Here is a 25,433-nt window from a genome sequence, read left to right on the forward strand (position 1 = left end):
GCTGAAATGGAACTCAGAACCTCTTTAAGAGCAGTATGTGCTTTTTTTTTTTTTTTTTTTTTTTTTTTTTGTAGTGGTCTGGATATGAAAAACTTTTTTTTTTTGAATTACAAACAAGATTGAATTACATGACAATCCCAGGCAGTATGTGCTCTTAACCAGGGAGCTGTTATTACTTATTTATTATTGTTTACTTATTTATTTTTACATTACGTTGTTAGATCCCCGGAAAACTCAAGTACCCGGGGTCCCAGGCCACGTTCTCGGTCACCCCAATCACCAGGCAGATTCGAGAGCTTGCTGCAAACTGCACAAGGCTTTATTGTAATTTAACGAGCTAACCCCATGTTAGCTCCGGTCTTTTACCTACCCGCCATGGTGGATGGCTAGCAAAAGACAGCTCCTAGGGCCTCCCAAGAGATCTTATAGGACAGCATAAGGGGAGTGTCTAGGAGTACACACAGGCTCATGATTGGTGTGCCTCCAGGCTTGGAGGGCTTGCCCTGTGTTGATTGGTCAACTGGTTGTTATGGTCCATAGGCCCTCCCAGGTTGGTTGCTATGCTCTCTACGTCATTGCTTTGTGCTTGTCCGTAAAGCACACCCAGAGTCATAAAGCATAGCGCCACCAGCTAACTTCTGATTGGTTCCTTGTCACGAGACAGGCATCTGACTTTCTAGAGACTAACTTCTGATGGGTTCCTTATCACGAGACAGGCATCTGACCTCTAAGTGACCAAGGCAAGTTTATGGCAAGCACGTGTTCGGCTGTTATGGCTGCCGAAAGGGGAGCAGGTCCCTTCAACGTCATTCTTAGACATTTTGTACAAAAATGTCTTGAAAGAAAATCTCCTTTCGTATCCTGCTTTAAGTCGAATTCCTGTAGCTACTACAATTTCTTTCTAATTGTTGGGTATCCTGTCCTGTAATACGGTATTTGGTTAATCGTTGTGAACAATGAGTGTGTGAATGAATGAATGAATGAATGAATGACAGGAGGTTGAGACCACTGACCCAAGAGGAGTTGGAGATGAGACAGGCAGATCCCCTCCTGTCTCTAAGATGCTGGCTACAAGTGGCCACCTTCACTGTGGAAGGCCTTTTACTTCTGAGAGCCTGGACCTTGCTTTGGTGTTGTGCACCTTCTCCATATCATTAGCAAATGGTCATTGGAAATCAGCTACTTGACCAGATGAGCCTGGTTAATGGTTTCAAATGGAAGTCTCAGACCCTACAAGGCTGTGACGGAAGCGGAAGAGGGCAAGGTTAATTTGTGTGAACTGCAGTTTGACTGGACCTCAGCCCCGTCCTTATGGGAGGGCCCTTTCCTGGTGGGCAGCCTACTGAGCATGAAGCCAGGGTGGTGCGAAGTGCACACATTCCGCCTTGCGGATGCTGCATGTGCCACTCACTCTCAAGCCTTCAGAAACAGCTGCTTCTTCCTTTGAGCTTTTCTTTGTGAGGAGAAGGGTGCTAGAAATGACAAATTAGGGGTCAGGACATTTGTACACCAGTCTCTTGTAAACTCTACATGTGCTTTGTCTAAGAATTGGGGTAGCCCATTCTTGACTCCCTCTGGACAACTTCTCCTGAATATAGATAGCATTTGCTAGGCTAGTTGTGTCTGGCTGAGGATAGCCTGAATTAGCAAGTCCAGACCCCTGTCTCGCTGGCAGCAGAGATGTCCAGCTGACACTCTGACTTGGACTGGAAAGGGTAGTCTTAACAGATCACTTTATTTATAGTTGTTGAAAGAAATGAAAAAATATGTGAATATGCCTGCCACTGGACAAGATGAAGTACAAGGTAAGGAGAGATGAGGTGGATCCAAGGCTGGCCAGAAGGTCTCAGACGTGCTCATGCCCAGTGGTTTATAAGAGACTAGATGGCCCAATGTGTCCTTTTGTAGGCCTGTCTGTCTACCTGGTAGCTTTGGCTTCCTTTCAGCATGGCAGCTGGTTGCATCCATGGATGATGGGCTTAGGTAGAAGCAATAGTTGCAGCCCCTTAAGGCCAAGCTTCTAAAGTTCTGCCGAATGTAAGCTAGGCTTATTGCAGGTCAATTGCTGTGAATTTGAGCCTAGTTTGGGCTTCAGAGTGAGCTTAACCCCTCCCACTTCTCTAAGAGAAGGAGGAGGAAGAGAAGTGTTTTTAAATTGCCTTATTTCATTGGTCATAACAGGTCACGGAACAAACCAGGAAAACATCAGGGGGAAGGGACAGATGTGGCCTCTTGAAAAGCAAAACAAGACAAACCTCAGATTTATTTATTTTTACTTTATGTGAGTGTTTGCCTGCACATGCATATTGGGCTTGTGCAGTGCCTGAGGAAGCCAGAAGAGGATATCAAATCCCCTGGAACTGGAGTTACAGGCACCTGTGAGCTTCTATGTGGGTGTTAGGAACAGAATCCTGGTCCTCTGCAAGAGCAGCCAGTGCTCTTAACTGTTGAGCCCTTTCTCCATCTGCATTGACTATACCTCTTAATGGGGGGAAGGACCACCTTTGCAAAGACTCTGTGTGATGCCATTATCTTTGAAACACAAACTGGCACAAGTGAGGGAACGATGGAAATAATGCAGGATTCTTTGTTATAGAGCTAATTGGCAATCTTTTCTTTTTATTAGACAGGCTCTCTACATAGCCCTGGCCAGACTAGCAATTGCTAAGTAGCTCAGGCTAGCCTTGAATTGACAGAATTCTTCTTGCCGCTGCCTCCCAATACCTGGGATTAAAAGTGTGCAGCATCATGCCTGGCATGGCAGTCTTTTCTTATTAGCAAAAATGTGAGTTACCAATGCCAGTGTTCTTTATTGTTAGCTGTGATCTTTGGTGACACATTACTGGGCTGATAAGGAAGTCACTGGGGAAATGTGGCTGTGGTCTGAGACCTAGATTTTTCTGTGGAAATGGGTCTGCTTATTTTGAAGCAGTTACAACTTGATCTTGGCATTTTAAATGGGAAGAATGGCTTTAAAAGAATTAATCTTACCCTGAACCAGAAGAAAAGCATTTTACCCATTATCATGTAATCTTTGTTTTTCTGTCTAGGAAAAACAGAAAGGAATCTGCTAAGTGTTGGCCCCAGAGTTCTAGGCAGGGCTCTGGTGTTGCCTAGGTGGGAGAGTCGAGGATGAACCCATTCTCCTGTATGCCCGAGAACCCAGCATGCAGCCTTGTCCTTCCTTTCTGACCTTGGACTCAGACAGGCTGTTGTACCTGTCCCTGGGCAAATGGTCCTGTCCTGAGGTACTTATTAGATCTTGAGTTGTCCCAGAGGGGCCCCCTTTCATGTCCTTTCAGAATTTCAGATTCACATTGCAACAATAAGTAGACTGTCATTTGGATCTGGGGCCCATGTTGGGAGGAGTGTAGAGGATGTAGAGCAATGCTCTGGTGTTTTAGCTCTGTTTCAATCCCCTGCAAGTCCTGTGTGGTTTGCCTGAAGCCCAAAAGACCCAAGGTGCCCTACACAGCCCCTTTTCCTAAAATTCAGAAGCACGGAGGTGGAGGAGAGAAGGGCACTGACTGAGGCCTTCCGAGTTGAGGCAGGCTCAGGCCAGCTGAACCGGAGCTGAGAATGCTGGGGTGGACTTGTTGATAACTGTACCAGAGGCATAGTCTTCTCTAGCCCTGTTACCTTTAAGGGAAACAGAAAGCCCCAGTTCCAGTAATTTCACCCCCTTTTCTCCTATGTTGATGCTGTGTCTGTGGCAGGCAGCCTGGGGTTTAATTGCGTCTGCTCTGCTGGCTTGTTTCTCATGGGGATTAGAGCAAGCTAAATTGGGCTTTGCCACTTAATGGATAACAGGGCTTCCTGAGGAATGTGAGCCTAATTAGGGATCCCAGGGTCATGCCTAGCAAAGAGGTTCCAAAGGTAGAGGGGGCTCTCATCCTTGGAAAGGTTAATAAATAATAAAGTCTCTGCAGCCTGCATTTCATGCCCTTGTCCCTATGATTCCCTTGTTCTTGCAGGCTCTTTGGGGAGCTTGACCTTGACACTTATTGGCTGTGGCCTCAGGCGCTGGAGCTGTTCCAGCAGTCGCCTTGAATGAGGAGACTTGTTGCTGCTTGGGGGGTCTAGCCCCGACTCTGGTGCTGAGAACGCTCTGGTTTTCTGAAACCTTTGATAACTGTTCTGCTAAACTGTGTTCCCTCAAGTTCATGGGCAGAAGCCCGACTGACTTTCTGAAGAGGTGAAGTTTAAGTAAAGTCACCAGAGTGGGTTTAATCCCATGTGACCTTTGTCTTCCTAGGAAGAGTAAGATATAGGTAGGGAGGTGGATGAACGTGTGTGGGAAGAGGACAGCTTTACAAGCCAAGGAGCAGGGACCAATCCTGCAGACACCCCAGTCAATCTGTCAGTTGGTCTCTAGGGATAGGACATAAAAACTTCTATTGATTAAGCCTTCGTCTATGAGGTTTCACTGTGGCCCCAGCAGTCTATCATGGACTATGTTTAAGTAGAGTGTCCCTTTGCTAATGACAGCATGTGAGGAACTTTCCTCTTGATTCACCTCCACCATATATAGTGAGTGTTAATCCTGGCTATAAAAGAAGTTTACAACTTACCTTTTCTCAGGCTTACTACAATGGGCCAGTTCATTGGTCAGTGATATTTAACATACATTGTAAAAGCTATAAAGTGATAAAAGTGCTTCTTGGAAAAATCCTCTGCCCCAGATGCAGCTCTCAGCAGAGATGAGCAGTGACCTGACCAGCATTACATTGTGGGTCTCAGTGGCCAGCCCCTGGCATCTCTGTTGGTTTCTCCCAAGCCCAGGAAGCCACAGTATCTTTCCCATTCTCCTGATTTGGAACGAAATTGTTGCCCTTCTGGCTTGGTGTCGAAGCTGAAGTAAATTTCGCCTCCAGTTTAATGTAGTCCCAAGTCACGTTATTTTGATCAAAGCAATTTCATGTAACTCAAGCGCCAAGATGGCTCTTTCTTCGCGCGGTGAATTGATTTCTCTCCCATGCACAGTGCTGAGTAACCCACCTTCCTCCTTTACTCCTTTGTCTTACCTGAAAGGTTGTTGGTGGATGTATCAGAAATTATCTGATTTTATTTATTGATGCATTTGTTTTGGTGCTGGGGCTCAAACTCAGGGCGTGGTACATGTTGGGCTCTGCCATTCTGAAACCCCAGCCCCAGTGTGCACTTGCCAAATGCCTTTGGGTGCTGATGGGTGATGTTTCCAGATCTCTGTGGGCGCATACTTGATGCCAACTTCAGAGAGCTGTCCCATGGGCAGAATAAATGGAGAACAGAGAAACGAGAAAAGGGGCCAGCAAGCACCCCAGTTTCTGCTGTAGTGGTGAATCAGTAAAAACATGCTGGAAATGGGATCGTCCTATCTCTCCATCCTTCCATAAGAGTTCTGTGATGTTCTAAAAAGCTCATTCATGGGACCCAACAGGATTGGAATTTTTGATGATTCCCAGAATGTTGAATGGAAACTTACCTTTATTTTGTTTATGTAGTAACCAGGCATTTCTTAGAGAAACTGACAGGAAAATAATCACTCTTGACATGGCTTAGCCAAAAATGAAATTTAATTGAACTTGACAACAGGCGTTTGAATTCATGGCTTAATTGTGTGAATGAAAAGGAAGACAGGGTCTACAAACTGTGTGTTGAACTGGGTTGTCCTTTCTCTTTCAGGGGACTTTGATGTCCTGAATGGGTAGTCACAGTAGACCTGGTCCTCTCCCAGTACCATGGTGAGGGGTAGATGCAGCCGGCTGTGGCTGAAGCTTTCCTTTTAAAGGCAGACTCATTTGCTCACCAAAGCTCTGCTTTTTGCCCTTGGTTCAGGACTACATGACTCTGTGGGCACACGAATAGACTTAGACACATGGGAATCTCACAGACAGACATGTAGACATTGACACATAGACATACTCACATACTCACATAAGGCATGCATGTACACACACATGTACACATATACACACTCAGCTACTCCCTCACATTAGAGCTCACTCACAGGACTCTCAGACTTCTAGTCATACACAGACTGTCATACCAATTCACACGTGTCTCAAAAAAATGATCAATTTGTAGGGATCACACATTCTAGGCAAACTTTGACCACAGAGCCCACCCCTTCAACTTCCTCCCAGTCCCTGAATTTTAAATATGCACACTGCCCTTGATACATTCAACCACCCACTCCAGAGCAGTCATGATGAGTGGAAGGTTGTAGGCCCCTCCTGCTTCCGCCTTGATGACCTACTGGCTTGGAGACAAGGTTATCAACACAGTGGCTCCAGGCACCCACACAGCCAGGTGTGGGTTGGGCACAGCCTTGTTTGTTTGTGGTTGTCCTTGGTAACCACAGATTAGGCCACAGACACAGCCAAGTAAAGGCTATAAAATGGCTTTTAGGCAGGTCTCTCAGGGGGGCCCTGGGTCAGGTCAAGAGAAGGACATGGGTCCCAAGATCTACTGCTCATAGCTCAGGGTCTATAGCTCTCTCCTGGGATTTTCTGTAGCTGCCAGACCTGCCCCTTTAGTGCCACCTTTTGTCACCCTAACTCCAATGGGTGCTCTCATCAGAAGGAGTGGGTGGCTGCTGGGACCCCAGTGTGTCTTTTGTCTCTCTGAGGACCAGTCCTCATGCACAGGACAGACTACACTGGCTTTCTGTGTTGGTAGGGTTCAGGACAAAGAGCTACAGATAGGCGTGTCTAACAGGACAGGTTTATGGAGCTGATTTGAGCCTGCACATGCACAGCCCCCTGAGGGTGTGTCCTGATGCTTGGAACGCAGTCTGCAGTCCTTTAGTCTCCACTCTTCTGCAACTTGCTCACAACTTGTGCATAATTAAAAGCTCTGCTCTGGATGATAGGTGCCTACCATGGATCCATACACTGAATGCTGTAACTCAGCTCAGAGATTCTTGGGTAGAAACACCTGTAGGACCAGGCCTAAGGATGGGTTGGCACTAGGCCCTTGTCTGGGTCCACTGCACTGGTGTTTGCTACTCAGTATTCAGTGCAATTTGGCCTTGAATGATATCCTGAGAACAGTCCGGAGATATCCCAGGCACAGAGTATTTCCCTCAGTCATGTGAAAAGGGCTAAAGGACCAGAGTGTTTGATCAGAGCTGCTGCAACTGAAGATGAGGAATAAGCAAATAATATGAGGTGCCTGCCATTCTGATCTGGACCGTTGGCAGCTCTTGCTATGTCTCCTGGCTCTTCATCCTCAGGAGGTGAAGTTGGGGTGGGCAGGTGGTTCTGCAGGTTACAGGGGCAAGAGCAGTATTAATGATGAGTCCCAGAGCTTTGTGAGATCCAGTGTGGAGAAGCTGTGTCTTGCTTTTCTAGACAGGTCGGATGGAAGGTGGGACCTACGAGCCCACAAAAGCAGCCAAGGAGCCCAATCACAGTGCTGCTGAGAGTTTCTTAGTGCCAAACAGAGTGGCACAAACCAGGAACACTGGCATCCTAAGAGAGGCAGCCTCCGTTCATGGCTCTGACTGTGGGCAATTGCCCTCCTTATTATAAACAAGGGGGAGTAAACTGGAAATACCAGTTACACCCAAGTATCTCCTGTCCTGATAGCTGGTCACAGCTACATTGGAAGAACACATCTTGATGAGTTTCCTTCATTGTAGATGGTCTGGCCAGGACTTGATTGAGTAGCCTCTCCTCTTATTTTCAGTCTCCGGGGCTGCACTTAACAAATCACTTGTTTATAGGGAATGTAGAATAGAGAAAACATCTGACCTCCCGTGTGTGTGTGTGTGTGTGTGTGTGTGTGTGTGTGTGTGTGTGTGTGTGTGTGTGTGTGTGTGTGCGCGCGCGCGCGCGCGCGCGCGCGCGTGTGTGTTGGTTTTAGACAAGATCTCACTGTGTAATCTTGCCTGGCCCAAATTCTCTATGTAGACCAGACTGACTTCAAACTGACATATTCACTTGCCTTTTCCTCCCAAGTTCTGGGATTAAAGATGTGTGCTCATGCCTAACCCCTAGCTGTTCTTATTAAACTTGTTCTTGTATGGCATAGGAACTCCTTCCATACATGCTTTTGATCAATTACTTGAAAATATTGATAAGCTTTGTATTTAGGATAGTTTTCAATTTACAGAAAATTAATCATGTGCTTGGTGTATTTTAAAATTTGTATAATGCAGAATGCTTGATGAGTCAATATTGCTACATTGTTAACCAAAGTCCACAAGCCTGCAGTGTTCATAGGGAGTTTATTGGGTTTGTACTGTTGTTAGTGATATGTACCCACCGTGACAATGCCAGTCAGAACAGTACAACAGTTCAACGTCTCTTAGCATTGTCTGTTTTTCCTGTTACTCATCTCTTCCCCAGCCCCTGATAAATGCTTGCATTTTATTGTTTCTATAATCATTCATTTTTTCTAGAATGTCATAGTTGGAATCGTGTTGTAGGTAGCATCTCAGGTTGGCTGCTTCATCTTAGTGGTATACATTCAGTGTGTCTCTGTGACTTTTCATGTCCTTTTAGGCTATTTCTGCTTAGTGATGAATATTATTCCATGTCATGGAATACAGGTGACATCCTAAAGGCAGAGACTGATACCTCATCCATTCCTTACCAGTGTGACTATGTCACAAGCACCAGGATGCCTGTGCCCCCAGTGAGGGCTTGCTGGAATGCAGTGACTCACAGTGTTCATTAACCATGGGTTCCCCTTGGTCCAGTGTAGTCACAGTCCTATATAAAGTCCTGTTACCAGCTCCCTGTGTTTCCAAAGCCATGAGTCGGTTTTCACTTTACATTTATTTATGGGTTCCTTCTCCCATCTACCCATCAAAATTTAATATGCACATGGGGAGCTGAGGACACACAAATTCAAAATACATGTTTCTGCCTGCCAGTTGCTGTATGGGTACAGAAGAGATGAGGGTAGTTAGAGGGAAGGGTGAGTGCAGAAGACAGAGGACCCTGGTCTCTGCCAAGAATGTGAGTCACCACCCTGGTGGAATAATGGTGTGTCCCAGACAGATGAGTGGCCATGTGTCACATATTTCTTGAGAAACTTAACTGAGCAAGATAAGCAAGAGGCCTATAAATAGTGTCCACATCAGGGACCAAGGTCATACTGCTGCCTACTGCTCCAAAGTATAAACTGCAGTGACTGGTCAGACCCCTTGTGACTCTTTCTTTGCCACAGTTTCAGAAAACTCTTTTAAGGACTGGATTGAGCCAGGAGTCTTGTAGTGGAAGAGTGAGGAGAAAGCTGGGCAGTGTGGCAGGTCACAGCAACAAGGTCCTCAGCACCTCCCAAACAAGAAGCAAGTCCAATGTCTTGACTCACACAGGGCCTTTTAACTCAGGGACAGAGCAGTCTCTATGCTAGCACTTCTCTTGGTGCCTTCACACCTGCCTTGCACACAAGGTGCTCTGCTGAGCTTGGGGTTTAGCTGAGGCCTCACAGCTTTTCCTTGGATGCTCAGTGAACTTCCTGTGGAAGAGTCAAAGGGAAGTCCTCTCCCCTGTCTCATGTGACAGCAGGGCTGACAGGAGTAAATACATTTAGACTCTGTCTTCAGTTTCATATGCATAGATAGTTCTAGAGACAGCAGCCCTGTCTCTAGTGAAAATTTTTACAGAGAAAATACGACCCTGAATGTGAATGTAAAGACTGTGGACAGCTTGAAACCACCCTTCAGAAAGAACCCTCCACCTTCTCTGGGTCTCACTTCTCGTGCTCCCCAGTGAGGAAGGACTCCACTGGGAGTACACCAGTTGCTTGAAATTCAAGGTGAACCTCTGTTATTATGAATGATGTGCAGATTTTTTTCCCCTTTTGGATGGGCGTGTCTCCACTTATTCCCTGAAATTCTCAAAAAGGACCCAAACTTCTCAGAGTTAGCAGAATGTGGATTCTGTTGATTCCAGTTATTGTGACAAGATGACACAGCCTCAGCCTCAGCCTCAGCCTCAGCCTTGGGGAACCCTCTTTGGCTACTGTGCCCATTTCCTGAGAACCCCCTTGCTTATGTTTCTTTTCCATTTCAAGGTGTCGATTCCCTGCTCTGTGCAAGTCCACCTGGGCCAGGTAAGACCATTACTTTCCTTTGGGATGTCTTATGTCAGGTAAGGTGGTCTTTTTGTTTAAGCTCTGCTCTTCCTGGGGACTTTTGTCACCTAGAGTATGGAAGCACACTATCAATTGTTTTCATTAATATAGAAAATCCTGTTGAACCCTTAGTCCCAGCACTTGGGAGGAGGAGGCAGGCAGAAACAAACTAACAAGATATAAAATCCTTGTGCTCTTCTGTAGCAGCAACCTTTAGGATCAGTAGCATTTAACTCTGGGGCTTGGCCCCCCTGACTTTGCTTTAGTGTCAGTACCAGTGTCCCAGGGTGGCTTTGTAAATGACCCAACAATGCCAGAAAGTTTACCTATGACACATGTTGCTTTTATCTCACTGACAGTAAACATAGTAACACTTTCTCTTTGTCATCGGGTGAATGTAAAATTTCCCTTTGCTTCTTAAATGACTCTGCTTTGAATGCTGTGGCAACCTGCCCTCTGTGTTTTCTGGGTCCTCACCCATTGTTTCTAGTTAACTGGCAGGAGGCTTCTTAACTGGCAGGAGGCCTGTGAACTGGGAGGTAGGGACTAGGTAGCCTTCTTATTGTCAGTCAGGAGTGGCCCTGCAGAGGCCGCTGTGATGTTACCTGCAGCTGCTTGTGGGGTGCACACCATCATAGCCTCACTTGTGAGGGAAAGCAGCAAACCTGTCACCTCTTCCAGGGTGCCTTTTGTATGTTACTTGACTTTTCCCAACTGGATGGGGCCATGCTGCCACCCTATTTTTCCCATATGTAGTACCCGATGACTTAGTTGGGGGCCTTTACTTGTTTTTCTGCCTTCATGTCTTTGTGGATGGAGCCCGGGGCTCTCTCGATAGGTGGCTGGTTCTCTGGGTCTCATAGGGTGGCAGAGCTCTCTCTGGGGGCTCAGCTGAGAGGTGGCACAGCAACCTGTTCTCCCGAAGAAGCCAGGCTCTGATCCTGGCTTCACAACTGAGCCTCAGTTTCCTTCTGTTTCCTGTGAGGATGGTGGTAGTGTTCTGTGACCTAGCTGGCAGCCAAACGAAAGCAAAGGGATATCGGGTGGTCCATCAGAGATGCCTTGTTCACAAGAAGGCTGTTGTGATTGCATCCCTTTGAATGCCCTCTAAGGTCTCCTTCCTTTGGGAGTGTGAGCTATGCGACTGATGTCATCAGAGGGATTTCTGCCAACTATTAAGACCATGTCAGAGCACTGAGGGCGGAGTACCATAGGCCCAAACCCAGGCTGCCCATGCTGGTTTCATGGCTGCCTAAGGGGCACTGCCACCCCCTCCCCTTCACTTCTCAGTGAACTGCATAGTCAGGGTCTTGAGACACATCTATGTATGTGTTATGCATGTATTTGTTACAAGTGTATGGGTGCATAGATGTATGTATTATGGTTACCTGCGATTATTATGTTTGTATGAATATATGTATTATATATGTATTTGTTGTATTCATATGACTATATATGTATTATGTTTGTAAATTTTGTATGTATTTGTTGTTTATACTTTCCCTATGTGTATGATTACTGATTGCTATGCCTATGAATTTGCTTGTGTGTATTTGTGTAACTTGTATATGTATACTAATTTGTGTCTGTTATATGTGTTTTTGTTTTTTTTCCTTTGGTTTTTCGAAACAGGGTTTCTCTGTGGCTTTGGAGGCTGTCCTGGAACTAGCTCTTGTAGACCAGGCTGGTCTCGAACTCACAGAGACCTGCCTGCCTCTGCCTCCCGAGTCCTGGGATTAAAGGCGTGTGCCACCAACACCTGGCTATATGTGTGATTTTTATGTGTACTTGATTGTGTAAGTATACATATACACAAATATAAAGCATGCGTTACTGAAGTTATGAGAGATACATTGCTAGGTGGTATTTACACAAACTGAGGTGGTATAGCCGATTATAATAGCATAGATTATGCTTAACTTTTAAAAATGTCTTAAGCTTTTAGCATCTAACACCCAAACACGCACACATTAGCTGAGGCTACCCAGGGTCAGGTCATCATTGCCATTATCTTCTACCTCCATGTGTTGTCTCCCTAGAAAGTCTTCAGAGGCAGTAACACATGGAACTGTCACCTCCTCTGGTAGCTAGAGAGATGACTCAGTAGTTAAGAGCACTGACTGTTGTCATAGAGGACCCGAGTTTGGATCCTAGGACCCACATGGCAGTTTACAACCACCTGTAACCCCAATTTCAGGGGATCCAACACCTTTTGGCCTTCTCAGGCACTGCGTACACCCGATGTACATATATACATGCAGGGAAACCCTCATGTGTGATAGGAAATTAGGTTGGAAATCTTGAAAAAAAAGTAGGAATATACTCTGACTAAAGTTATAGCATAGGGAATGCATCCACTATCTGACAGCAGTTTCTTGTTTTTACCAGTTATTGTGGACTGAGCATAGCAGAATGTGCTACATTTTTACGTGCCTGGCTGTGCATTAGGTCAACTGACCCTACCCTCACTCCCAAGCAGTGAATGACTCAATGAATCACTGTGTTAGGGCAGCTGTGACATTTCCAGGAGGTAGGAAGATGCAAGCTCTGTGATAGTGACGTGTTAGGTGGAGTGCCTTTCTCTTGTCTGTCTCTGTCTTTGTCCCTGATCCTCCCATTCCCTGTATATGTGTTTTTCTTTAAGATGACCATGCACATGTCAACTCTGTACTAAGTGCTCAGACCCTTTTTCAACTGCTCTGTCACCCAGAGACCCTTCTGTTTCAGCAGATTCTTCAGGAGGTTCAGGCAGCTGAACTGTAAAGATTACACCTGTGTGTTAGAGCTGATGCAGGGATCCATGTGGATTTTCTGGTCAGGTCCTTGGCTGTGCACCAGCCCTTCTCATCTGCCACCCTTCCTGGCAGCACGTGGTGTCTGAGATAGGGCTCCTTCAGGTTTTTATCCGATGTCTGACTTAAGGCAGGGAAGGTCTGGGGGGAATGCATGAAGAATGGAAGTGGCAGCTGCCCCAGCACCACCGCTGTCACTGCTACTGGCACTGGGTTATGTGGTGCAGTCTTCCCTGTATGACACCTGCACAGGAGGGTTTGTCCCTGCAGTCCAAAGTGTCACTTCTTAGTACAGAAAACATCCAATATTCCATGCGCTCCTGGCCCTGCATGGGCTGAGAACCCTCTGGCATTGGCCTTGGAAGTTGAGTTGTCCTGAACATGCTTTCAGATGTCAATTGGAGAACACTAACCATGTGACTGGCCAGGTTACCTGAGAAAAGTTTTTGTTTTCCTGGTTGCCATTCACTGAGTAATTCTGATACTGTGCCTGTGAGGTCACCTCTTAGGCTCAGCAAAGGCCCCCAAGGTCATCCAGACATGACTTCTTTGCCTGCAGCTGTACATTTGTTGAGGCTAGACATGCTCACTGAGTCTGTCCCCAGAGTTAGTCACAGCCTGGGCCCTAGCAGCCCTAACGAGCTAGGCTTGGCTGCTTATCCTCAACATGTCAATTAAAGAGACAAATCATAGGAAGACAGAGAAAGAAAACTTAGTGTTCTCACAGAGGTCCGGGGTACATCCCGGCCCCCCACCCTCACCAAATCTTCATGGGCACTGATACTCTGTTAGGTTTAAACAGAGGTTTACATAGTTGAGCAATCCTGGTCAAGGTTGGTCCAACCCATCATCTTTGGTCTCTTCTCTCCTGCAAGGTGGTCTGACTAGTTGCCAGAACTGTACAAACTCTTCCTGGCAGACAGTTGTACTTGGACTGGTATCAGGCTTTAGCTTTCCCCTTCTCCCAGCATGAGTTTCCTGGGGGGAAATTCCAATTCTTTGGGAATTATTGGCCCATACAGTCTGATGGGCAAAGGGAGGGGTTCTTCCCTCCTGCCAGGGTAGTTACAATGATGCTTCTCTCATGTTTGGTGTAATGCATTTGTAAAACAAGGAGCTGTCTTGTGCAAAACTGACCACTTAGCAAAAGTTGAGAGGAAATTAGTGGTTGTTTAGGGCTGCTGTATTTCCTCTCCACAACTGGTGACTGTCTGTGGGAAGAATTCACAGACATGTCTGTGGGATGAATATCCTGGGACCAGGGACTGCAGACACTGTCCAAGTGCTCATTGCTCATGGATGAACTTGACAAGCAGAGGTTTCGTTGTCCTGTGTTGTCTTCTGAGCTCCTTACACCATCCCTGGTCTCAGTGTCATCTGAGCTGACATGACACACATGGTGTCCCTCTGGTATACCCCTGGCTCTTTCTACATGTAGTGTTAGGGGTCCTGGTGACTCCTGCTCTGACTCAGCAGGCGTCCAGGTTGGGGAGCAGGTGGCCTGCATGCCTTGTTGATGTGCTGTAACTGGCAGTGCTGTAGCTGGCAGTTGCTTCTGAGCTGCCCCTTTTCCTTGTCTGTGCCTGTCCTGATGCCTGCAACACCTGCCCTCCTGCTGTGTCCTGGGCTGTTGACCTTTCCTCCTCCTGTTGCCTGTGATGCCTGCCTCTGTTTGGTAGGTGTGAACCTGCAGAGTTCACATCATCTGGCACATTTCAACTCTCTGAGCCCAGGTCCATCTGAACTCCTGTAGTGATGCAGGTTGGGGAAGTGACAGTTTGAAAGTCTGGCATATTTCATTGCTCTGGACAGTAAGAAGGGAAGGTTGAGTGACAGCCTTTGATCAATGACTGACTCCAGGGACACCCTTTATTTGTGGGAACAAAGGTGCCTTCATGATGGGGGTTTGGGACCTTTGGAATGGCTTCCAGGCATTGGCTTGTGATGCTTGGCCTTCTGTTTCTTTGCTGATGGCAGAACCTGTTTGTCCTTCTGGCTTACAGAAGTGGGATGTGAGTTGAGAGTAATACATGAACTGAAAGTTAGTTTGGTGTGGTTGGGAACAAGAGCTGGAAGGCACACCTGTAGATGATCCGGATGCTGATGGGGCAGGTGTGCAGGCTGGAAGTCTGTGTGAAGAGAAAACCGTAGTCATTGGCGCAGTGTGTGTGTGTGTGTGTGTGTGTGTGTGTGTGTGTGTGTGTGTGTGTGTGTGTGTGTGTGTGTGTGATTGAGCATGGGGTTTTGTACATGCTGTCAAGTATTCTATCAGGGAGCTTACCAGAGAGCTGTAAAGATACAGCTCTTTGCTCATTTTTATTTTGAGACAGGGTTCCACCTTGGGCCACAAGGCTTGGTTGGAGGCATGCACTTTTTGTCTGTAAGGAGGGAAAAGGGGGGAAACATATTGCATAGGAAATACAGAGGATGTTGACCCGGGTGATAGGGCATGTCCTGACCTAGAGCTGTCATGCGGTTGTCAAAGGTTTACTTTATTGTCACTTCATTAAGACCCAAACCAATATGTGAATAGTGTGATAGGGTTTTCAGAGATGCAGAGGAGCATCGGTGGTTTTTATGGTCTGCTTATGTCAGTTCTAGGTAGTGGAAGTCTCAATGATAAGAGAGGTGACAGGCTCTTTAGAGGCCTGCAACTCAGCTATTCTATAGACCTACATATGTGTACATGTATGTGGTGACATGTATACATAGGCACAGAATGTAATCGTATGTACAAGTGTCGGAATAAAGGTAACTTGATCCTATCCAGGTTGTGACACAGAGAATCCTATGATGTTGATCTGAGTTCCTTTGCATAAAAGCCCCACTTTTCTGTAAAATGGTGTGTCACCACTTTCCTGTGGGGTCCCAATAAAGACTGACTGATGTTTTAAAATCTCCGTCCTAGCTGGACATAGTGATACATGCGTTTAGTTTTGCAGTTCTCAGGAGGCAGAAACAGGAAGATTTCTGTGTGTTTGAGGCCAGTCTGGTCTACACAGTGAGACCCTGTCTCAAAAAACAAAACAAAAAAAGCCAAAGAAACATCAACACAGAAACTTCTCAGTGACCTCACGCTACACGGAACATAGGCTGAATCTGCACAGCCTTGCTGTTCCTTGAGTTGCAGAGGACAATGAAGTCTTTTAGTTTTGTGGTTTTTCTGTTTGCTTTGTGTTGTTATCTTGTTGTTTTGGTGCCTGACAGGGAGAACCAGTCTGATGAGCTCTGGAGAAATCCTCTACTTCCTGAGGGCAAGGGTATGGAGGTCATGCAATGTTTCATGTCCAGTGAATCCTCTATGGAGATTGGGGACTAGAAGCCTGGGTATGGGGCAGCGCTGTCAGACAGTGTGAGCATCTCTTGTTGGTAGCTGCCAGTTTGCAGGATCAGATCCTTATACAGAGACCTAACCATGCTATAAACAGTAGCCTGGCAGCTTTGTGCTGAAACTCAGAAGCAAATTATGTATTTTTTTGTCTTGTCTTTACTTCAAGTGCTGTCCAAGGGAGCAGGCTTGTATCAGTCACCTGGGAGTCCTGATCTCAGGTGCAGGAGTGACTTTTCATGTTGGAAAGACGGGAACTTCTGGGGACAGGATCTGGGGACAGTGAGCAGATTGGTGTCTTTTGTGAGGTCACATGACTAGAAAGTGAAAAGATGTGTGGTCTGCAGTACCTGTAGAGCACTTGTTCTTGTTTGGTCAAGAGCCTCAGGCCCATTTCTTACCAGCTAGTCTTATCTGGTCTTCCAGTCCTCTTCACTTTCCTAAGGTGTGGGCATCAAATTGTTTGTCCTACCTCCTCCCAGAAAGCTCTAGTGTGGATTGCAGATGTCTGGGTTTCAGTGTGAGACCAAGGAGGCACAGAACCCAGAGTTAGGCAGGACTCCGTGTCTCCAGGATTGTTCACAGCCTGTGGTATCAGGCAGCTCTTGAGGGCAGCACAGAGCAGCCTGGGTCTGTGATGGCTGATGGAGACACATCACTTATTTATTGCCTCCTTTCTTAGCTTCCACTCCATCCTGTAGGCTTCAGGCAAGCCCAGATGTTCTCATCATTGTTAAGACATGAATGGCTGTGGGTGCACAGGGTTTAAGCCATAGTCCTGAACTCCAATCACACGCTCTTCTTAGTTTTGCTTTCCCTGCTTAAAGGACTGACCTGAATGAAGAGAGCCAGCTATATGTTGGTGATGAGGGGAGGATCCCACAGTTGCCCCTCACAAGTAAACTCACACCCGGCCTTTCACATAAGAAAATATGTGTGGTGGAAGGAACAAATGGCTAGTATCATCATTTTCCTGGGCTCCAGAGGACACCTCTATATTGGTGTTGTTGGAGAAGTTCGAGTCCAATTCTGGTCCCTGGAAGCTCTAACAACTTATGTGCTTAGCCACTGGTCCTCAGTAAGCTAGTTAAAGAAACAAGTGATGTGAAAATAGAGATTTATTTCCCAATATCGTCACACTGGGGAGAGGAACAAATCCAAAAGTTCAGTGACTGCTGAGTATCTTTTTGGAGCTGGCATGAGGCTGAGGTTTAAACAGAGGGCAAGAGGGTTTGCATAACTAAGCAGTCTTGGTCAACATGTGGTCCAGTCCATTACTGACTCATTATTGTCTGGGCTCCAGTTTCTTCTACAAGAAATCAGAACTATGTGGTATCTGTGAGTCCAGCTTCCCCCTCTGACTAACACCTGGCTACAGAAATTTCTTCTAGCATGAGATTACTAGAGAAATTCCAATTCTGACATCTAATTCCATTGTCCCTATAGTTTGATAGCCAGAAGGAGGCATATAGCTCTCTATAAATACCTTGGCTCTTGCCAGGAAGTGAGAGGGTATAGGGACAACTCCAAATGATGGTTTCCTAATAGTCACACCTCAGACCTGTAAACTCAGGGAATGTGGACATGTTTGGGACATTCACACAGGGAAATATGTAGGTGTCTTAATTAGGATTTTTATTGTTGTGAAGAGTCACAATGACCACAGCATCTTATAAAGGAAAACATTAATTGGGGCTGCCTTACAGTTTAGCGGTTTAGTTCATTATCATCATGGTGGGAAGCAAGGCAGCATGCAGGCATAGATGGTGCTGGAGAAGGGGCTGAGAGTTCTACATTGTGGTCCTCAGGCAGCAGAAGGAGACTGTTATCACTCTGGGCATAGCTTGAACAAATGAGACCTCAAAGCCAGTTCCTATAGTGACACACTTCCTCCAACAAGGCCATAGCTCCTAATAGTGCCACTCCCTATGGGTCAAACATTTAACCACGTGAGTCTATAGAAGCTATACCTATGCAAAGCACCACACAGGGAAAAAGGCCATGTGATGGTGGAGGAAGAGATAGAAGCAGTGTGTCCACAAGATCCCAGGGGTGTAGTGGTCATGTTAAAGGTTCAAGAGGCAGGACCATTCGTGAGATCTGAGAGGTGTATGGCCCTGCTGAGTCCTCAGTCTCTCATTTCTAGTTCCATGTGTGGTGGTTGGGGGAGATAAATGCCCATGGTTTTAGAGTGTGCAGTGTGGAGTTCTTGTTCTAGTAGCCTCAGGAAGCCAATACTCTAGGGGGCACTGTCATATCGATTAATTGTTTCTTAGGCAACTATGGACTGACTGGAGGGGAAACCACTCTGGCTGCAGAGCAGGGACATAGCCTTTCCAGGAATGTCACATAGTGGGTATGGAGTCAGAGAGGCTCTGGTGAGACATACTGATAAATAGTCCATGGAAACTGAGACAGTCTTTGGCTATAACCTGTCAGGGGCATTGGGCAGGATGGTGACACCCGTTTCTCCAGAGGTCTTTAGGAAGGACTGTAGAGCCATCCTACCAGGAGTTTCTATCTAGCCAGCAGTGATGGAGCGAGTAGGATCCTGGTAGGCCAGGCCAAAGTTCATGGGTGGTTCCCTGGGATGCCTGGCTTGAGCCTTTGCCCAACAGTGTGTTGTTTCAGCTCTGCTCTGAAGGATACAAAATGTGACCCTGGAGGCACAGGTTTTTGGGAAGTCTGTGGTTCCTCCCACCCAATCACAAGCCAGACTTTGATCCTTCCTTTTCTTTAGTTTCCTCATCCCCTCCTACACCTAAAATAACATCCATCTTTTGACTGTGTCCAACAGCTAGCCTTTTAGTCTTCTGGGTTTCTGGGAAAGGCAGCCCCAGAGAGGAGGAGGTTCCTGTCAGCCTTGTGCTGTCATCTGTAGCTGGAAGCTACAAGTCTCAGCACAGATCCTACTGGGAAATGGAAAATCCCCCAACAAACACATCCAACAATGCCAGCCTCCCTAATGCAGGCTGGCTGCCTTTGTCACCTGCATTTGAAAGCCAGGTCGGTTCTTGCTTTGAGCTATTGTCCCACCTCTGCAGGTGGAAGGGTTGTGAGGCAAGGCCAGAACATGTTGACCTTTGGTGGTGTCAGTTTACGTACAAGGGAGCACAAAGCCTTAGCTAATGATTAAATGCCCACACTGGGCTGCAGGCCCTGGTTACACTTGAGATGATTGCTGGGTTCTCACCATCCTGTCTTCTCACTGCATAGATTTGAGGCTGGTAGGCCTCCCTGGACTCACTGTGAAGTCAGAAGGGAGGCTGGCAGGGTGACTGTCCTGTCTCTGGACTTCTACCCCACCACTCCGGATTCCCCTGGGGGCCAGTTCCAAAGCCACTTCCTCTTAAATATTGACCTGAATGAATCCCCAGGGTACTATAGCTAGCCTCTTTCTGAAGGACTCACAGGAAGCAGGAATTTGAGTGACGGGAATGCTGCCAAATCTGGTGGCTAGTTGGCCTTGCAGTGAGCCAGACAAGTTGGCTAAATGGGATTTCTTTCTATTTGCCATGCATGTTAATGTGGTGGACATTGAAGACAGTGGCCATGTGTGATCATTGAAGGAAGGAACTATGATTGCTGAGTGTAATCAAATGCTTATTTGCTTTTCTTCCTTGTTAACCCTTTAGAAACCATCTTTACTAATTATTTGAGAATTTCATAGAATGTATTTTGATCATTTTCACCTTTCCTTTCTCCCTAATCCCTCCCAGCTCTACCTCCACCTCCCTATCCTCTTCAATGTCAGTTATTATTATTATCATTATTTTTTAAATAATAATAAGTTCATAAAGTCCAGTTTGTGCTACCCATACATACACTCCTATGTGTGTGGCCGTGTACTGGAGCTAGGTCAACCTACCGGGGCCATTCCCTTAAAAAACATGGCTTTCCCTCATCCAAAAGTATTCAGCTGTCTATAACTCCTCAACTAGTGGTGGGACTCATGAACTACTTTCTCCTTCCATGTTGGAATGTTGACTGACTTGATCTTGTACAGCTCTTGTGCAGGCAACTACGGTGGCTGTGGATTCATGAATGGAGGGATTCTGTTATATCTAGAAGACACTGTTTCTTGCTCCAGACCTCCCCAATACCTTGGCTTTTATATAATCATTCCACCCCTGCCCCTTATGTCATGGTTCTTGAGCATTGGTAGAAAAGAGATGAAGTTGTCCCACCTGTGGCTGACAACTCCACTGATACTCATTCCCTGCATTTTGATCTGTTGTGAGTTTCTGTGTTAACCACTGTCCACTGCACAAAGACTCCTCCAATGAGATCTGAGAGTTGCATTGATCTACTGGTAGAGAGATCTGAATTTAAAGGCAGTTTGATTCATTCTGCCCCTTTAGCAGAATGATACTAAGTTCTCCTTTGGAGCATGAGCTCCCAGCCGAGGGCTCTTGGACAGATTGACATTACCAGGTGTGTCTTTCTGCCTGTGGTACAGGCCTTAAGTCTAACTAGAAAGTAAAAGTAACATTCTTGTTACTGTTGCATGCATGGGCAGATCTTGCCTCAACCAAGGTCATTATTGTAGCTCCCAGGGTTCCCAGCTGGGTAAGACTGTTGATGACCAGAAGCCTGCATGCACCCTCCAGTACCATGAAAGCTAGCCAACAGCAAGGAAGCTTCTTGATCAACACCTACTATGGTGTTGACCAAGTTTTATGACTCCATGTCCTATGACTAAAGTGTGTGGTGTCTTCAGCCATAGGGCCTTACCATCAAGTTCTGTTGGACACCTCCATTTTTATTTCCTGAATTGGAAAGCTGTTAGTGTGTGGCCTGGTGATATTGTAAATCCCCGGTCAGGTGGGACAACTGTTGGCATAATATTTCAATAGTCTGAGGGTGTTTTACCTTCAGGAGGGGTGTCCAGTAAGATGCAATATCCTACCCCCTCAGTTTGTATCAGTGGCTGGTCTGAGAGCTGGGAATGGGAGCTGATGCTCCTCCTTCACTGACTCGTGACTCTGGTGGCTCTTTCCCCCCACCATGCTTCCTTCATGTGTTGGGGTGTAGATCACTGTGGCTGTGATCTCCTGCGATTACAGAGCATATCCAGATAAGCAGGTGCCTGTAGTTTCCTGGCTCCCTGTAAACACCTTTGAGTGTTTTTTGCTGCAGCAGTCTACTGTGTTTTGGAAATCTGGAGCTTGAAGATATTGACATACACTGTCATAACTGTGTTTATTCCCCTAGAACACTGGGAACTTCCCCCTACATGATTAGCTTCAGTAGATCCTTTGTGTTTTACTGGAAACAGTCATTTTTCAGAGGCTCAGTTATAAAGGGAGAATAAGGAGATTCGTGTGTGACTGAATGCTTAATTCTATGTATGATTGACAGGTGAGCAAAATGTGCACACATCTAGGCTTTGCTTCCCAACATGGTGATGATGACTCTCCTCACCTGCATTTTTCCACTGTCCTCAGAAATGGGGCTGTTTGTGGACTGTCTTTCTAGAAAGAACTGGTCCCAGAGCAGGCTTAGGGTGGCAGGATCAGGGACCTCAGAGTGACCAGTTGGTTCTGGACCCAGGTAGAAACAGCTGCTAGCTTTGTAACTTTAGGTTGACATATAATTTTAGTCTGTATAGCTGACTTTAAAAATATTATTACTTAAATAATAGTAATACTCATTAATTTTGGATGATGCTAGGAACCTCAATTTAACAATTGGTAAAGAGCTGGGCAGGGGTGACTCCTAGCACTGGGAGGCAGAGGCAGGCAGTTCTTTGAGTTTGAGGACAGCCTGATGTCCAGAGTGTGTTCCAGGACAGCCAGGGTTACACAGAGAAACTCTGTCTCAGAACAAACAACAAAAAACTGATAAAGAAAAGTAATCATTTAACCTTTTTCCTTCTGTGCTGGGGACTAAGACCTTGGCCCTTGAAAGCTACACTGTTATGATCCAGGCAGACCTGGCCCCACCCCTCACCTACCTGCTCATAGCAGGTGTTTGTACCCTGGCTCTTAAAGACACCACCCACTTCCATCCCCCCCCCACCCCCTCTGAAGGGGCAGACAGGACTTTTCTTGTTTCTTCCTCCTGCTTTCTCTTCTGTCCTCTGTCCCCCCACCCCTACCCCACCCTACATCTCTGACTCTGTGTCTCTTTACCTCTTTCTCTTTCCTTCCCTTATTTTCTTACCTCCCCCTTAATAAAACTTCCAGTATGAGTTATGTCTACAGGTCTCTGTTACCCATCCGCCTGCCAGACCACCCGCCTGCCCAGCTAGATTGCTGTCTGGGACTGCCACTTGGGTCCCAACCAGCACTGCTTTATTCCTGACATACACCTCCACTACCCTTCCTTCTTTGTAGGATTGTGTCTTGGGGTTTCCAAAGAAAGGATGAAGGGAAGGTTCCATTGCTAAAGGGTTTCTGGGTCTTAGCCTTGATCCTGAGTGGCTTGCACTATCACAGAGAGGAAGTGGGCTTTGGCTCCTGGGTTGCATTCTTACCAGAAATGGAACCAGAATCAGATCCAGCTCGGTCCATGAGGGGCTGAGTGATCTGTAAGATAGTGCTACAGGGTCAGCTGCATCTGGAGGAGGAGTGGTCTACTGGGCCAAATAATCTGGTTCTTAAAGATTTCTTTATTCATCTGTTTTTTTTGTGTGTGTTTTGCCTGCACATGCATCCCTAGTACCTGCAGAGGCCAGAGGAGGGCACTGGTCCCCTGGAACTGGAGTTACAGATGGTTGTGAACCATTATGTGGGTACTGGGACCCAAACCCAGATTTTCTATAAGAGAAACCAGTGCTTTTAACTGCTGAACCATCTCTCCAGCCCCAACCCTGGTCTTTTAAACATGTATTAGAAAAAGAAGAGAAAGGGTCTGTTAGGGAACTGAAAAGATGTATTAAACACACATTACATGGCTGTATTTAGATCCTGATTTAAACAGATACAAGAACAAAATAGAACAAAACTGAGGCAGAAATTGATACTGATTTTCCATGACATTGAGGAAATATCTTTCAGAATAATATTTCTCTCTCTGTCTCACTCTCTTAAAGTCCCTATCTGGTCAAATGGTACTAAGATGTTTCTGGTTGATGTGGTGGAGCTGTTAACTAGGATCCTCTGTGGGCTTCAGGTGCTGGCCTGTACTTCTTGGAAACAAGGCAGGAAGTGGACGATACACACGGGCATAGCGCTCAGGCTAGTCTGGCCAGCCCAGGGCCTGTTGTTGTTGATCACTTTTCCTTCAAAGTTTCCCAATGTGGCTTCCTCCACCATTGCTAACTTTCATTGTTTAGGGTCCAGCACCTGGGCATTTGACCTTTTGGAAAGGAGGAGGGCTTATGAGATAGCTCAGCTGGTAAAATGCCTCTATGTCCACATGAGGACTTGAGTTTGATACCCAGAACCTGTATTAAAAAGCTAGGTATGGTGGCACCTGTTTATAGTCTCAGCACTGGAAGGTAGAGAGCAGCAGGTTACTGACCAGTCAGCTGAAGTTTGTGGTGGGCTCCAGGTCTGTGAGAGTCCCTGCTTCAGATAACAGGATAGAAGCTGAGGTTGGCCTCTGGCCTTCCCAGCACACTTCACATATGGGCACCTACACAAACAGTCATCCAGATGTTCCTGTGCATATATGCACATATTCAGGTGGTTCCCTGAGAACCTGTCAGGGTTTTCACACACAGTTCATAAAATGGGCAGCACTTGCTTCCTAACACATGCACTAAGTCATGTGGAGAAAGGGTGGCTTTGGGCCAGTGAGGCACTTCTGTAAAGTTAGCCAGATCCAGTGAGGCCAGATTTTGAGTCTGTAGAATGAGGCACATTGGGAAATGATGTCAGTTCAAGAATAGATGAGGCAATGAGTGTCCTTTCCTTGGTGTTATTCAAGGAGGACCTGGCCATGGCACCACAGTGGCCATCCAGAAGAGATGGGGACACTGAAGGGTGTGGGTGTGGTTCAGTGGATATCCTAAGGAGGACAGGCCTATTAAGTCAAAGGGACTCATGTTTCTTACTGTTGTCCAGGACTCGGGGGTCTCAGTGGAAACCCAGGAGCTTGCAGATGTTCTGTGTCACCCACCCCAGGCCCTGGTGAATTTCTAAGCCAACAGGAAATTAATTAGAGGGCTATGGGGTCCAGCTGGCAGGCTCTGGTGTGGAGCTAAGCTGTAGTACTTGTCTGGGAGAATTAATGGGTTGACCCACAGGTTACTGACCAACTGAAGTCCTAGAGAGGCCATTTGGGTGTGACTTCATTTATTTGGTTCTGGGAGCCTGGGGTAGAGTTTCATTCTCACTTGTGGGTCTGAGACTCTTAAGACTGTTCCAGATGTAAGCCCCAGAATACAGAGGAAGGACATGCCATCACCATGTTCAAAGTTGCCTTTTCTGTGGCATGTGTGTGTGTGGGGAGACAGTGCTAGTGGTGATGTGTTAGGGAGCAGTTGTCTCTGTTAACCTTGACCCATCAAAAGACAAATTCTCAGCAAGGAATTGAGTAGAATTGCCTGTGATGGTGGTATGTAATGTTGATACTATTTCATCATAAGATTCATTCATGCTGACAGATTTCCATGATGCTCTGGGAAGACATGTTTCTGGTATCTGTCAGAATTCTTCAGGACTTGACCTGCAACATCTCCTACAATTCTTTGGAGGAGACTTGGCTTGACCCTTATTGCCCAGACATCCTGTGGGCTAGAGATAGCTCTTCTGGGGCATGAGAGCAACACTAGTTAGGAAATGAATAGTGTTTCCACAAGAGTTCCTGCTGTGTGCTGCAAGGGGTAAGTGTAGGATTCTCCTGGGGTAACTTAGGGTCAGTGTTGTTCTTTGGAAAACAGCACTGGGTGGTGGACAAGGGGAGGCTTGATAAGACTGCAGTGCATGCCTTTTGGGACAGAACTAGGATAAGGGCCTTGCTGTTTTGCTTCTTTGCCTTTCCCCACTTGAGGTCTTTCCACTGTCACCTGCTGATGTGTAGGCGCATGCTGTCATGGTGATGATTGGTTGGAGGACACCACTTGGAGTGGGATGGAGTGTGCAGGAGCTGACACGGCTAATCTGAAGTTTATACATAAGGAACCATTTTAGGTTCTTGAGTGGCAGAAGGCTGTGATGATAATGGGTTTTTAGAAGTGTCTTTTGGAGAAGTGGTAAGTTAGTGGGGAAAGTGGGAAGAGGGGAGGGAGAGTGAATGCAGGGGAGGCAGCTATCAGGTCATCAAGGCACTGCTGGGGCAGGAGAGACTGTCCAGAG

General features: G+C 46.5%; 1 protein-coding gene across 13 annotated transcripts in view; it reads left to right on the forward strand.

Annotated features, from left to right (window-relative positions):
- Window positions 1–25,433, forward strand: part of Tns3 (tensin 3) — a 257,261-nt gene that overhangs the window by 89,629 nt on the left and 142,199 nt on the right. For 9 of the 13 annotated variants that reach the window (XM_035452698.1, XM_035452700.1, XM_035452696.1 and 6 more), the window contains one exon: window positions 10,009–10,047. The exons of 3 other annotated variants lie outside the window; for them this stretch is intronic. In XM_035452698.1, coding sequence (XP_035308589.1) covers window positions 10,009–10,047 — 39 coding nt within the window. Of the gene's footprint in view, window positions 1–9,434; window positions 9,751–10,008; window positions 10,048–25,433 lie in introns of those variants that run through there. One more of the 13 variants, XM_035452704.1, reaches the window with a different exon arrangement.

The sequence above is a fragment of the Cricetulus griseus genome, assembly GCF_003668045.3.
Source record: "Cricetulus griseus strain 17A/GY chromosome 1 unlocalized genomic scaffold, alternate assembly CriGri-PICRH-1.0 chr1_1, whole genome shotgun sequence".
Classification (NCBI taxonomy): domain Eukaryota; kingdom Metazoa; phylum Chordata; class Mammalia; order Rodentia; family Cricetidae; genus Cricetulus; species Cricetulus griseus.